Source organism: Salvelinus alpinus, chromosome 5 (assembly GCF_045679555.1).
Source record: "Salvelinus alpinus chromosome 5, SLU_Salpinus.1, whole genome shotgun sequence".
Lineage (NCBI taxonomy): Eukaryota > Metazoa > Chordata > Actinopteri > Salmoniformes > Salmonidae > Salvelinus > Salvelinus alpinus.
The window spans coordinates 6,216,154-6,231,078 of record NC_092090.1 but is presented as its reverse complement, the minus strand read 5'-3'; the positions used below and the strand labels follow the sequence as shown (position 1 = coordinate 6,231,078).

The 14,925-nt window shown below is 42.8% G+C and overlaps 1 protein-coding gene across 1 annotated transcript; it reads right to left on the bottom strand.

Annotated features, from left to right (window-relative positions):
• Positions 1–11,208: 11,208 nt before the first annotated feature.
• Positions 11,209–11,869, bottom strand: LOC139575178 (galactose-specific lectin nattectin-like). Its single transcript, XM_071400178.1, has one exon. The coding sequence runs from the start codon at positions 11,770–11,772 to the stop codon at positions 11,257–11,259; it is 516 nt and encodes a 171-aa protein (XP_071256279.1). The 5' UTR covers positions 11,773–11,869; the 3' UTR covers positions 11,209–11,256.
• Positions 11,870–14,925: the final 3,056 nt, after the last annotated feature.

The window sequence follows — 14,925 nt, the reverse complement described above, 5'->3', positions numbered from 1 at the left end:
AACAAAATGGAGGACAACATGTCTTATATTCATCAGCTATGGTCACCACTGGTTCTGTATTGGTAAAACAAAATGGAGGACAACATGTCTTATATTCATCAGCTATGGTCACCACTGGTTCTGTAATGGTAAAACAAAATGGAGGACAACATGTCTTATATTCATCAGCTATGGTCACCACTGGTTCTGTAATGGTAAAACAAAATGGAGGACAACATGTCTTATATTCATCAGCTATGGTCACCACTGGTTCTGTAATGGTAAAACAAAATGGAGGACAACATGTCTTATATTCATCAGCTATGGTCACCACTGGTTCTGTAATGGTAAAACAAAATGGAGGACAACATGTCTTATATTCATCAGGTATGGTCACCACTGGTTCTGTAATGGTAAAACAAAATGGAGGACAACATGTCTTATATTCATCAGGTATGGTCACCACTGGTTCTGTAATGGTAAAACAAAATGGAGGACAACATGTCTTATATTCATCAGCTATGGTCACCACTGGTTCTGTAATGGTAAAACAAAATGGAGGACAACATGTCTTATATTCATCAGCTATGGTCACCACTGGTTCTGTAATGGTAAAACAAAATGGAGGACAACATGTCTTATATTCATCAGGTATGGTCACCACTGGTTCTGTAATGGTAAAACAAAATGGAGGACAACATGTCTTATATTCATCAGCTATGGTCACCACTGGTTCTGTAATGGTAAAACAAAATGGAGGACAACATGTCTTATATTCATCAGGTATGGTCACCACTGGTTCTGTAATGGTAAAACAAAATGGAGGACAACATGTCTTATATTCATCAGCTATGGTCACCACTGGTTCTGTAATGGTAAAACAAAATGGAGGACAACATGTCTTATATTCATCAGCTATGGTCACCACTGGTTCTGTAATGGTAAAACAAAATGGAGGACAACATGTCTTATATTCATCAGGTATGGTCACCACTGGTTCTGTAATGGTAAAACAAAATGGAGGACAACATGTCTTATATTCATCGGGTATGGTCACCACTGGTTCTGTAATGGTAAAACAAAATGGAGGACAACATGTCTTATATTCATCAGCTATGGTCACCACTGGTTCTGTAATGGTAAAACAAAATGGAGGACAACATGTCTTATATTCATCAGCTATGGTCACCACTGGTTCTGTAATGGTAAAACAAAATGGAGGACAACATGTCTTATATTCATCAGCTATGGTCACCACTGGTTCTGTAATGGTAAAACAAAATGGAGGACAACATGTCTGATATTCATCAGCTATGGTCACCACTGGTTCTGTAATGGTAAAACAAAATGGAGGACAACATGTCTGATATTCATCAGCTATGGTCACCACTGGTTCTGTAATGGTAAAACAAAATGGAGGACAACATGTCTTATATTCATCAGCTATGGTCACCACTGGTTCTGTAATGGTAAAACAAAATGGAGGACAACATGTCTTATATTCATCAGGTATGGTCACCACTGGTCCTGTAATGGTAAAACAAAATGGAGGACAACATGTCTTATATTCATCAGCTATGGTCACCACTGGTTCTGTAATGGTAAAACAAAATGGAGGACAACATGTCTTATATTCATCAGCTATGGTCACCACTGGTTCTGTATTGGTAAAACAAAATGGAGGACAACATGTCTTATATTCATCAGCTATGGTCACCACTGGTTCTGTAATGGTAAAACAAAATGGAGGACAACATGTCTTATATTCATCAGCTATGGTCACCACTGGTTCTGTAATGGTAAAACAAAATGGAGGACAACATGTCTTATATTCATCAGGTATGGTCACCACTGGTTCTGTAATGGTAAAACAAAATGGAGGACAACATGTCTTATATTCATCAGCTATGGTCACCACTGGTTCTGTAATGGTAAAACAAAATGGAGGACAACATGTCTTATATTCATCAGGTATGGTCACCACTGGTTCTGTAATGGTAAAACAAAATGGAGGACAACATGTCTTACATTCATCAGCTATGGTCACCACTGGTTCTGTAATGGTAAAACAAAATGGAGGACAACATGTCTTACATTCATCAGCTATGGTCACCACTGGTTCTGTATTGGTAAAACAAAATGGAGGACAACATGTCTTACATTCATCAGCTATGGTCACCACTGGTTCTGTAATGGTAAAACAAAATGGAGGACAACATGTCTTATATTCATCAGCTATGGTCACCACTGGTTCTGTAATGGTAAAACAAAATGGAGGACAACATGTCTTATATTCATCAGGTATGGTCACCACTGGTCCTGTAATGGTAAAACAAAATGGAGGACAACATGTCTTATATTCATCAGCTATGGTCACCACTGGTCCTGTATTGGTAAAACAAAATGGAGGACAACATGAGCACCTCCATATCTGAGTTCCAAATGGCACCCTATTCCCTATATAGTGCACTACTTTTAAACAGAGCCCTATGGCACCCTATTACCTATATATAGTGCACTACTTTGAAACAGTGCCCAGAGGGCTTTATATAGAGAATAGGATGCTATTTGTTGGCCACAGCACATGACTTCATTCCCCAATGTGAAGAGTCTAAAACCTTGCAGGAGGGTGGCTCTCCAGGAACAGGGTTGGCAAGCCATTGCAAAAGAGTCTGTTTACATCATTGCCACCTCTGTGGGTAGCTTGTAGCAAGCGTATTGTCTGATGCTGTGGTCTGTTGGAATGAGCTGCCATCAGTGTTATTATTCAGAGTTCAATGTTTATGTATTTCATGTTTATAGAAGACGTTCATGCAGAATAATTATCCTGCTCTGTTTATTAAAACCCTGCGACACTGCACTCCCACTACGTCACAAATGCCACCCTATTCCCTATATAGTGGTACTACTATAGACCAGAGCCCTATTCCCTATATAGTGGTACTACAATAGACCAGAGCCCTATTCCCTATATAGTGGTACTTCTATAGACCAGGGCCCTATTCCCTATATAGTGGTACTACTATAGACCAGAGCCCTATTCCCTATATAGTGGTATTACTATAGACCAGAGCCCTATTCCCTATATAGTGGTACTACTATAGACCAGAGTCCTATTCCCTATATAGTGGTACTACTATAGACCAGGGCCCTATTCCCTATATAGTGCACTACTTTTGACCAGAGCCCTATTCCTTATATAGTGCACTACTTTTGGCCTGGGCCTGTCACAGGTTAGGTTTTCAGAAGTCTGAGGTAGGTTTTCCTCTCTTTTTACCTGGGCTTTGCTCCTTTTCATATTTATTTTTATCCTGACAAACTCCCCAGTCCTTGCTGATGACAAGCATACCCATAACATGATGCTGCCACCACAATACTTGAAAATACACAGGGTTTCACTCTGTGGTTTCACCTTCCACCTCAATATATTTACACACTGCAGGTCACTTTCCACCTCAATATATTTACACACTGCAGGTCAGCTTCCACCTCAATATATTTACACACTGCAGGTCACCTTCCACCTCAATATATTTACACATTGCAGGTCAGCTTCCACCTCAATATATTTACACATTGCAGGTCACCTTCCACCTCAATATATTTACACACTGCAGGTCACCTTCCACCTCAATATATTTACACATTGCAGGTCACCTTCCACCTCAATATATTTACACACTGCAGGTTACCTTCCACCTCAATATATTTACACACTGCATGTCACCTTCCTCCTCAACATATTTACACACTGCAGGTCACCTTCCACCTCAATATATTTACACATTGCAGGTCACCTTCCACCTCAATATATTTACACACTGCAGGTCACCTTCCACCTCAATATATTTACACACTGCATGTCACCTTCCACCTCAATATATTTACACACTGCAGGTCACCTTCCACCTCAATATATTTACACACTGCAGGTCACCTTCCACCTCAATATATTTACACACTGCAGGTCACCTTCCACCTCAATATATTCAGACACATTAATCTATAAACTAGATCAGCTATGTGTTGGGCCCAGAAACATGCATCTATAAACTAGATCAGCTATGTGTTGGGACCATCAACATAGAGCTGTAAACTAGATCAGCTATGTGTTGGGTCCAGAAACATTAATCTATAAACTAGATCAGCTATGTGTTGGGCCCAGGAACATTAATCTATAAACTAGATCAGCTATGTGTTGGGACAATCAACATAGAGCTGTAAACTAGATCAGCTATGTGTTGGGCCCAGCAACATTCATCTATAAACTAGATCAGCTATGTGTTGGGCCCAGCAACATTCATCTATAAACTAGATCAGCTATGTGTTGGGCCCAGCAACATTCATCTATAAACTAGATCAGCTATGTGTTGGGCACAGCAACATTAATCTATAAACTAGATCAGCTATGTGTTGGGTCCAGAAACATTAATCTATAAACTAGATCAGCTATGTGTTGGGTCCAGCAACATTAATCTATAAACTAGATCAGCTATGTGTTGAGCCCAGAAACATCCAGCTATAAACTAGATCAGCTATGTGTTGGGTCCAGCAACATTCATCTATAAACTAGATCAGCTATGTGATGTGTTTAAAGCATGTGTTTGTGGTACATGTTCGTTAGCTACGAGGACAAGTCCACGTCACCTCGGCCAGTGCAGAGCAACCTACTCCTCCCATCACTCATCAGCGCCCTGAGAGCTGTAAGGGGTGCGTGCTGGTGGCAGGGCAGTCAGGCGCAGGAGAGAGAACTTGGTATAAACGGGAGCAGTTTAATGAATATACAAAAAAACTCAGAAAACCACAATATACTAAATAAGTGGGTGTCAAACCCGTCGCACACCAGAACATAACTTACACCAATACATACAACAAACAATCACCGACAAGGACATGAGGGGGAAACAGAGGGTTAAATACACAACGTGTAATTGATGAGATTGGAACCAGGTGTGATACAAGACAAAACCAATGGAAAATGAAAAGAGGATCAGCGATGGCTAGAAGGTCGGTGATGTCGACCTGCCGAACGCCGCCCCCGAACAAGGAGAGGGACCGACTTCGGCGGAAGTCGTGACACAAGCAAGTACCCATCACCAGCAGCTATGAACAGCAGTCGTCCTGTTACTATCTGCAATAGAATCAAACCAGTTCAACTGACTGGTGAGTCATTGGGGAGCGTCCCAAATGGCACCCTATTCCTGAAACAGTGCACTACTGTTGACCAGAGGATAAGGCCCAGACCCAGACCCAGACCCCTTATTGACTCAGGATAAGACCCAGACCCAGACCCAAGACCCAGACCCCTTATTGACTCAGGATAAGACCCAGACCCAAGACCCAGACCCCTTATTGACTCAGGATAAGGCCCAGACCCAGACCCCTTATTGACTCAGGATAAGACCCAGACCCCTTATTGACTCAGGATAAGACCCAGACCCCTTATTGACTCAGGATAAGACCCAGACCCCTTATTGACTCAGGATAAGACCCAGACCCCTTATTGACTCAGGATAAGACCCAGACCCCTTATTGACTCAGGATAAGACCCAGACCCCTTATTGACTCAGGATAAGACCCAGACCCCTTATTGACTCAGGATAAGACCCAGACCCCCTATTGACTCAGGATAAGACCCAGACCCAAGACCCAGACCCCTTATTGACTCAGGATAAGACCCAGACCCCTTATTGACTCAGGATAAGACCCAGACCCCTTATTGACTCAGGATAAGACCCAGACCCCTTATTGACTCAGGATAAGACCCAGACCCCTTATTGACTCAGGATAAGACCCAGATGCACACAGCTAGATTCACAGACGTTTTTTGACCAAACCCGAAGGGGCAGGCAAAAGACAGGGTCAAGTGCAGGCAGAGGTCTGTAATCCAGGGCAGAGTCAGTAAAGTACAGTGTTGTCCTTCATGTGTATCTGTAGCTTTTTAACCCGTGACCTCTCTACACTGTTGACCTACAGTATAGGACAGGATATGTACTGATTAACCCATAACCCCTCTACACTGTTAACCTACAGTATAGGACAGGATGTGTACTGATTAACCCATAACCCCTCTACACTGTTAACCTACAGTATAGGACAGGATGTGTACTGATTAACCCATAACCCCTCTACACTGTTAACCTATAGTATAGGACAGGATGTGTGATATGATGTGCAGTACAGTGTCCCTACAGGATATGTACTGGTTAACCCATGACCCCTCTACACTGTTAACCTACAGTATAGGACAGGATGTGTGATATGATGTGCAGTACAGTGTCCCTACAGGATATGTACTGGTTAACCCATAACCCCTCTACACTGTTAACCTATAGTATAGGACAGGATGTGTGATATGATGTGCAGTACAGTGTCCCTACAGGATATGTACTGGTTAACCCATGACCCCTCTACACTGTTAACCTATAGTATAGGACAGGATGTGTGATATGATGTGCAGTACAGTGTCCCTACAGGATATGTACTGGTGAACACATAACCCCTCTACACTGTTAACCTATAGTATAGGACAGGATGTGTGATATGATGTGCAGTACAGTGTCCCTACAGGATATGTACTGGTTAACCCATGACCCCTCTACACTGTTAACCTATAGTATAGGACAGGATGTGTGATATGATGTGCAGTACAGTGTCCCTACAGGATATGTACTGGTTAACCCATAACCCCTCTACACTGTTAACCTATAGTATAGGACAGGATGTGTGATATGATGTGCAGTACAGTGTCCCTACAGGATATGTACTGGTTAACCCATGACCCCTCTACACTGTTAACCTACAGTATAGGACAGGATGTGTGATATGATGTGCAGTACAGTGTCCCTACAGGATATGTACTGGTTAACCCATGACCCCTCTACACTGTTGACCTACAGTATAGGACAGGATGTGTGATATGATGTGCAGTACAGTGTCCCTACAGGATATGTACTGGTTAACCCATGACCCCTCTACACTGTTAACCTACAGTATAGGACAGGATGTGTGATATGATGTGCAGTACAGTGTCCCTACAGGATATGTACTGGTTAACCCATGACCCCTCTACACTGTTAACCTACAGTATAGGACAGGATATGTGACACGATGTGCATATATTTTATTTATTTATACATTTTTATTCAACCTTTATTTAACTAGGCAAGTCAGCTAAGAACAAATTATTATTTACAATGACAGCCTACCCCGGGCCAAACCCGGACGACGCTTGGCCAATTGTGCGCCACACTATGGGACTCCCAATCACGGCCGGTTGTGATACGACTTGGAATCGCACCAGGGTCTGTAGTGACGCCTCTAAGCCCTGAGATGCAGTGCCATAGACCACTGCGCCAGGGGAGTTGGCAGACAGGCCATTGGTAGATCATTATGTTCATTTCTCATTGAGAAGTGTTTGGCTCAATTCGATGTTTTCCATAAGCAGCATTTTCCAAGATAAGGTGGTACTGCGACCATGACACAGTAGTTCTATATATCTACACCTGTGGTCTTCCCATGTTATTTTTAGTTTGGTCCCAGGGCCACTATTCACAAAGCGTCTCAGAGTAAGAGTGCTGATCTAGGATCAGGTCCGCCACTCATATTCATTACGATTTATAAAAACACAACTCCTAGTTCAGTAGTCGTTCCTTTGTGAATACAGGCCCATCTCTCAGTTACTGGAGGGTAGGGGGACATGTCAAACCAGTCCTTCCTTTGTGAATACAGGCTCATATCTCAGTTACTAGAGGGTAGGGGGACATGTCAAACCAGGCCTTCCTCTGTGAATACAGGCTCATATCTCAGTTACTGGAGGGTAGGGGGACATGTCAAACCAGTCCTTCCTTTGTGAATACAGACCCATATCTCAGTTACTAGAGGGTAGGGGGACATGTCAAACCAGTCCTTCCTTTGTGAATACAGACCTATATCTCAGTTACTAGAGGGTAGGGGGACATGTCAAACCAGGCCTTCCTCTGTGAATACAGGCTCATATCTCAGTTACTGGAGGGTAGGGGGACATGTCAAACCAGTCCTTCCTTTGTGAATACAGACCCATATCTCAGTTACTAGAGGGTAACTACTCAGCAAACTGGATGTAGTCTATCACAGTGCCATCCGTTTTGTTACCAAAGCCCCATATACTACCCACCACTGTGACCTGTATGCTCTCGTTGGCTGGCCCTCGCTTCATATTCGTAGCCAAACCCACTGGCTCCAGGTCATCTACAAGTCTTTGCTAGGTAAAGCCCCGTCTTATCTCAGCTCACTGATCACCATAGCAGCACCCGCCCGTGGCACGTGCTCCAGCAGGTATAATTCACTGGTCATCCCCAAAGCCTATTTCTCCTTTGGCCGCCTTTCTTTCCAGTTCTCTAGTGCCAATGACTGGAACGAATTGCAAAAATCACTGAAGCTGGAGACTCATACTCCCTCACTAACTTTAATCATCAGCTGTCAGAGCAGCTTACTGATCACTGTACCTGTACACAGGCAATCTGTAAACGGCCCATCCAACTACCTCATCCCCATATTGTTATTTATTTATTTTGCTCCTTTGCACCCCAGTATTTCTACTTGCACATTCATCCTCTGCACATCTATCACTCCAGTGTTTAATTGCTAAATTGTAATTAATTCGCCACTACAGCCAATTTATTGTCTTACCTCCCTAATCTTACCTCATTTGCACACACTGTATATAGATTTTTTCTATTGTGTTATTGACTGTACTTTTGTAACTCTGTGTTGTTGTTTGTGTCGCACTGCTATGCTTTATCTTGGCCAGGTCGCAGTTGTAAATGAGAACTTGTTCTCAACTGGCCTACCTGGTTAAATAAAGGTGATCTGGCCTACCTGGTTAAATAAAGGTGATCTGGTCTACCTGGTTAAATAAAGGTGATCTGGCCTACCTGGTTAAATAAAGGTGATCTGGTCTACCTGGTTAAATAAAGGTGATCTGGTCTACCTGGTTAAATAAAGGTGATCTGGCCTACCTGGTTAAATAAAGGTGATCTGGTCTACCTGGTTAAATAAAGGTGATCTGGTCTACCTGGTTAAATAAAGGTGATCTGGCCTACCTGGTTAAATAAAGGTGATCTGGTCTACCTGGTTAAATAAAGGTGATCTGGTCTACCTGGTTAAATAAAGGTGATCTGGCCTACCTGGTTAAATAAAGGTGATCTGGTCTACCTGGTTAAATAAAGGTGATCTGGCCTACCTGGTTAAATAAAGGTGATCTGGTCTACCTGGTTAAATAAAGGTGATCTGGTCTACCTGGTTAAATAAAGGTGATCTGGCCTACCTGGTTAAATAAAGGTGATCTGGTCTACCTGGTTAAATAAAGGTGATCTGGCCTACCTGGTGAAATAAAGGTGATCTGGTCTACCTGGTTAAATAAAGGTGATCTGGCCTACCTGGTTAAATAAAGGTGATCTGGTCTACCTGGTTAAATAAAGGTGATCTGGTCTACCTGGTTAAATAAAGGTGATCTGGTCTACCTGGTTAAATAAAGGTGATCTGGCCTACCTGGTTAAATAAAGGTGATCTGGTCTACCTGGTTAAATAAAGGTGATCTGGTCTACCTGGTTAAATAAAGGTGATCTGGTCTACCTGGTTAAATAAAGGTGATCTGGTCTACCTGGTTAAATAAAGGTGATCTGGTCTACCTGGTTAAATAAAGGTGATCTGGTCTACCTGGTTAAATAAAGGTGATCTGGTCTACCTGGTTAAATAAAGGTGATCTGGTCTACCTGGTTAAATAAAGGTGATCTGGTCTACCTGGTTAAAGGTGAAATAAATTTGAAATAATAAAAAAAAATTGTCCAGTGTGATTTCAACAGATTTTTGTCAAATCAACAAATTATTGTCTTTTGTTGATTTTATATAACAACATTCTAACCTCGTTTTAGCATGATCTATTCAATTAGGGCTTAATTCCACTATTTGTATTCGTTTGCATCACCGTCAATTACATACTTTTATTTTGAAGGCCGGCTGATCCTTATTGTGGCTAGCTTCACATCGATGGGTCCGACCACCGTTAATCAAATAAGAACTGTCTTCTAAATTAGGGTTATTTTAGATGACGACACCTAGCTAGATAGTTAGCTAGCCTACTATAGCTACTGAAACAGATGATGTCGTTTTGCTATTTTTTAGGGGAAGGCCATTGTTTGCATCCATCAGCTAGGTAGCTTTTTTAATGACCAGCACAGTCCAGAGCTTGGGGAAGGGCAGGCGCTCGAGACAAAACTTTACCAGCATCGTAGCATACGTATCGATGAATCGTTGTGACATATGAAATACGAGTGATAGCGTAATCATTGTGTAATAACTATGTAAACAATTAATACACGTGTTAAATTATTATGTGACATACAGTCATATTTAGGTCCTGATTGGTCAACAAGCTCATTTGACACGTCAAATAGTGTTGTTTGACGTGTATCGTTTTTGACCCGCAAAAACCCAAACGGCGTTCCATAATTAGGTAGTTAGTTGTCACTTCCAGAATGTGTTCAGTGTGACTGGTTTATAGCAGTGGCCAAGGTCAATGGCGCTGCATCTCAGTGCAAGGGGCGTCACTACAGAACCTGGTTCGAATCTAGGCTGCATCACATCCGGCCGTGATCGGGAGTCCCATAGGGCGACGCACAATTTGCCCAGCGTCGTCTGGGTTTGGCCGGGGTAGGCCGTCATTGTAAATATGAATTTGTTCTTAACGGACTTGCCCAGTTAAATAAATGTTTAATAAATAAATAAATAATAATACATTATACGATGATAGATGACTCCATGGCATTGTAAACATTGAGTAACTGTCATGGCAACCAGGAGCAGTGACTGGCCAGAGGCCTAGATTTGGTTCTGGTTGCTGAGATTACAACGACCCCATTATTTTACCTGTCCTGTTTTGATGTTGACCTGTCCTGTGAGGAACGTTTGATCTAAGAGACAGAGTGTTGACCTGTCCTGTGAGAAACGTTTGATCTAAGAGACAGAGTGTTGTTTGGGGGGGTGAGTAATGTTTGATCCAAGAGACAGAGTGTTGTTTGGGGGGTGAATAATGTTTAATCTAAGAGACAGAGTTGCATGTCATACAGAAAGTGTCAGACCTCACAACTCAACAAACACTACATTCTCACTACTTCTCCGTCTAACAAAGGGAGAATAAAGAACTAGTTGAATCAGACAGACGACCAACAAGGAGATTAAAAGGTTTGTATTTATTTATGGAAACCAAAGGCATCTTTGAACTAAAGACTCTGAGGTTCAGAGACCGGGACGTGTGGCGCAGACAAAGGCAAACTTGTATGAGCAGTGTGTGTCGTTCCACAGCTTGTCATCCTGGTAGTTAGTGTGAACACAGTTCTCCGGATCGGAACCAACTCCATTACTGGGCTCACCTGAAGACCAGCTCGTGTAGACCACCTTGGAGCCGTCCGACCACATCCATCTCCCTTCCTTGTGGAGGTCACTCAGCCCGATCCAGGTATGGTGCTCAGCAGGGTCGAAGCTCTTGATCAGGTTTTTCACGAAGCTGAATTCCCCCATGGTGTTCACAGAGGCCAGGTTGGCTCCCTGGGTCACGCAGAAGGACTCTGCATCGGCCCAGTCCAGCTGAGAGGCCACGTACCTGAAGCAGCGGTTGTTGTAGCTTGACCAGCCCGGGGGACAGTCGGAATAATGAGGCTCTGAAAGCTCCCCCTCCTGGTCAGACACGGGAGTGCAGTGTAGAGCACCAACAGCCAGGCTGAGAAGACAGAGGAAGCGGAAGGGAACAGACATGGTGAACAGGTTTCTGTTCCTGGTGAAGAGTCACTGAAGTAGACAGGAGAATGACTCTAGAGTCCTGAGTTCTGGTCTGAAGCTCTGCTCCTGTGTTCTGGGCTAGCTGGGTAGGAAGGTATGTGGGCTGCAGTGGGTCCTTTTATCTCATGTTGTGAGGGTGGAGAGGAATTCGCAAACAGGCCATTGGTAGATCTTTATGTTAATTTGTCATTGAGAAGTGTTTTTCTCAATTCGATATTTTCCATAAGCAGCATTTTCCAAGATAAGGTGGTACTGCGACCATGACACGTAACCCAGTAGTTCTATACATCTGCAGCTGTGGTCTTCCCATGTTATTTTTAGTTTGGTCCCAGGGCCACTATTCACAAAGCATCTCAGAGTAAGACTGCTGATCTAGGATCAGGTCCGCCACTCATATTCATTACGATTTATAAAACCCCAACTCCTAGTTCAGTAGTCTTTCCTTTGTGAATACAGGCCTATATCTCAGTTACTAGAGGGTAGGGGGACATGTCAAACCAGTCCTTCATTTGTGAATACAGGCCCATATCTCAGTTACTAGAGGGTAGGGGGACATGTCAAACCAGTCCTTCCTTTGTGAATACAGGTCCATATCTCAGTTACTAGAGAGTAGGGGGGCATGTCTAACCAGTCCTTCCTTTGTGAATACAGACCTATATCTCAGTTACTAGAGGGTAGGGGGACATGTCAAACCTGTCCTTCCTTTGTGAATACAGGTCCATATCTCAGTTACTAGAGGGTAGGGGGACATGTCTAACCAGTCCTTCCTTTGTGAATACAGACCTATATCTCAGTTACTAGAGGGTAGGGGGACATGTCAAACCAGTCCTTCCTTTGTGAATACAGGTCCATATCTCAGTTACTAGAGGGTAGGGGGACATGCCAAACCAGTCGTTCCTTTGTGAATACAGGCCTATATCTCAGTTACTAGAGGGTAGGGGGACATGTCAAACCAGTCCTTCCTTTGTGAATACAGACCTATATCTCAGTTACTAGAGGGTAACTACTCAGCAAACTGGATGTAGTCTATCACAGTGCCATCCGTTTTGTTACCAAAGCCCCATATACTACCCACCACTGTGACCTGTATGCTCTCGTTGGCTGGCCCTCGCTTCATATTCGTAGCCAAACCCACTGGCTCCAGGTCATCTACAAGTCTTTGCTAGGTAAAGCCCCGTCTTATCTCAGCTCACTGATCACCATAGCAGCACCCTCCCGTGGCACGTGCTCCAGCAGGTATAATTCACTGGTCACCCCCAAAGCCTATTTCTCCTTTGGCCGCCTTTCTTTCCAGTTCTCTAGTGCCAATGACTGGAACGAATTGCAAAAATCACTGAAGCTGGAGACTCATACTCCCTCACTAACTTTAATCATCAGCTGTCAGAGCAGCTTACTGATCACTGTACCTGTACACAGGCAATCTGTAAATAGCCCATCCAACTACCTCATCCCCATATTGTTATTTATTTATTTTGCTCCTTTGCACCCCAGTATTTCTACTTGCACATTCATCCTCTGCACATCTATCACTCCAGTGTTTAATTGCTAAATTGTAATTAATTCGCCACTACAGCCAATTTATTGTCTTACCTCCCTAATCTTACCTCATTTGCACACACTGTATATAGATTTTTTCTATTGTGTTATTGACTGTACTTTTGTAACTCTGTGTTGTTGTTTGTGTCGCACTGCTATGCTTTATCTTGGCCAGGTCGCAGTTGTAAATGAGAACTTGTTCTCAACTGGCCTACCTGGTTAAATAAAGGTGATCTTGTCTACCTGGTTAAATAAAGGTGATCTGGCCTACCTGGTTAAATAAAGGTGATCTGGCCTACCTGGTTATATAAAGGTGATCTGGTCTACCTGGTTAAATAAAGGTGATCTGGCCTACCTGGTTAAATAAAGGTGATCTGGTCTACCTGGTTAAATAAAGGTGATCTGGTCTACCTGGTTAAATAAAGGTGATCTGGTCTACCTGGTTAAATAAAGGTGATCTGGTCTACCTGGTTAAATAAAGGTGATCTGGCCTACCTGGTTAAATAAAGGTGATCTGGTCTACCTGGTTAAATAAAGGTGATCTGGCCTACCTGGTTAAATAAAGGTGATCTGGTCTACCTGGTTAAATAAAGGTGATCTGGCCTACCTGGTTAAATAAAGGTGATCTGGTCTACCTGGTTAAATAAAGGTGATCTGGCCTACCTGGTTAAATAAAGGTGATCTGGTCTACCTGGTTAAATAAAGGTGATCTGGTCTACCTGGTTAAATAAAGGTGATCTGGCCTACCTGGTTAAATAAAGGTGATCTGGTCTACCTGGTTAAATAAAGGTGATCTGGCCTACCTGGTTAAATAAAGGTGATCTGGTCTACCTGGTTAAATAAAGGTGATCTGGTCTACCTGGTTAAATAAAGGTGATCTGGTCTACCTGGTTAAATAAAGGTGATCTGGTCTACCTGGTTAAATAAAGGTGATCTGGCCTACCTGGTTAAATAAAGGTGATCTGGTCTACCTGGTTAAATAAAGGTGATCTGGTCTACCTGGTTAAATAAAGGTGATCTGGCCTACCTGGTTAAATAAAGGTGATCTGGCCTACCTGGTTAAATAAAGGTGATCTGGCCTACCTGGTTAAATAAAGGTGATCTGGTCTACCTGGTTAAATAAAGGTGATCTGGCCTACCTGGTTAAATAAAGGTGATCTGGCCTACCTGGTTAAATAAAGGTGCTCTGGTCTACCTGGTTAAATAAAGGTGATCTGGTCTACCTGGTTAAATAAAGGTGATCTGGTCTACCTGGTTAAATAAAGGTGATATGGCCTACCTGGTTAAATAAAGGTGATCTGGTCTACCTGGTTAAATAAAGTTGATCTGGCCTACCTGGTTAAATAAAGGTGATCTGGTCTACCTGGTTAAATAAAGGTGATCTGGTCTACCTGGTTAAATAAAGGTGCTCTGGTCTACCTGGTTAAATAAAGGTGATCTGGCCTACCTGGTGAAATAAAGGTGATCTGGTCTACCTGGTTAAATAAAGGTGCTCTGGTCTACCTGGTTAAATAAAGGTGATCTGGCCTACCTGGTGAAATAAAGGTGATCTGGTCTACCTGGTTAAATAAAGGTGATCTGGCCTACCTGGTT

Bases quoted from the DNA above. Each gene is read 5' to 3' on its own strand.
- LOC139575178 (XM_071400178.1), bottom strand. From the start codon at position 11,772: ATGTCTGTTCCCTTCCGCTTCCTCTGTCTTCTCAGCCTGGCTGTTGGT.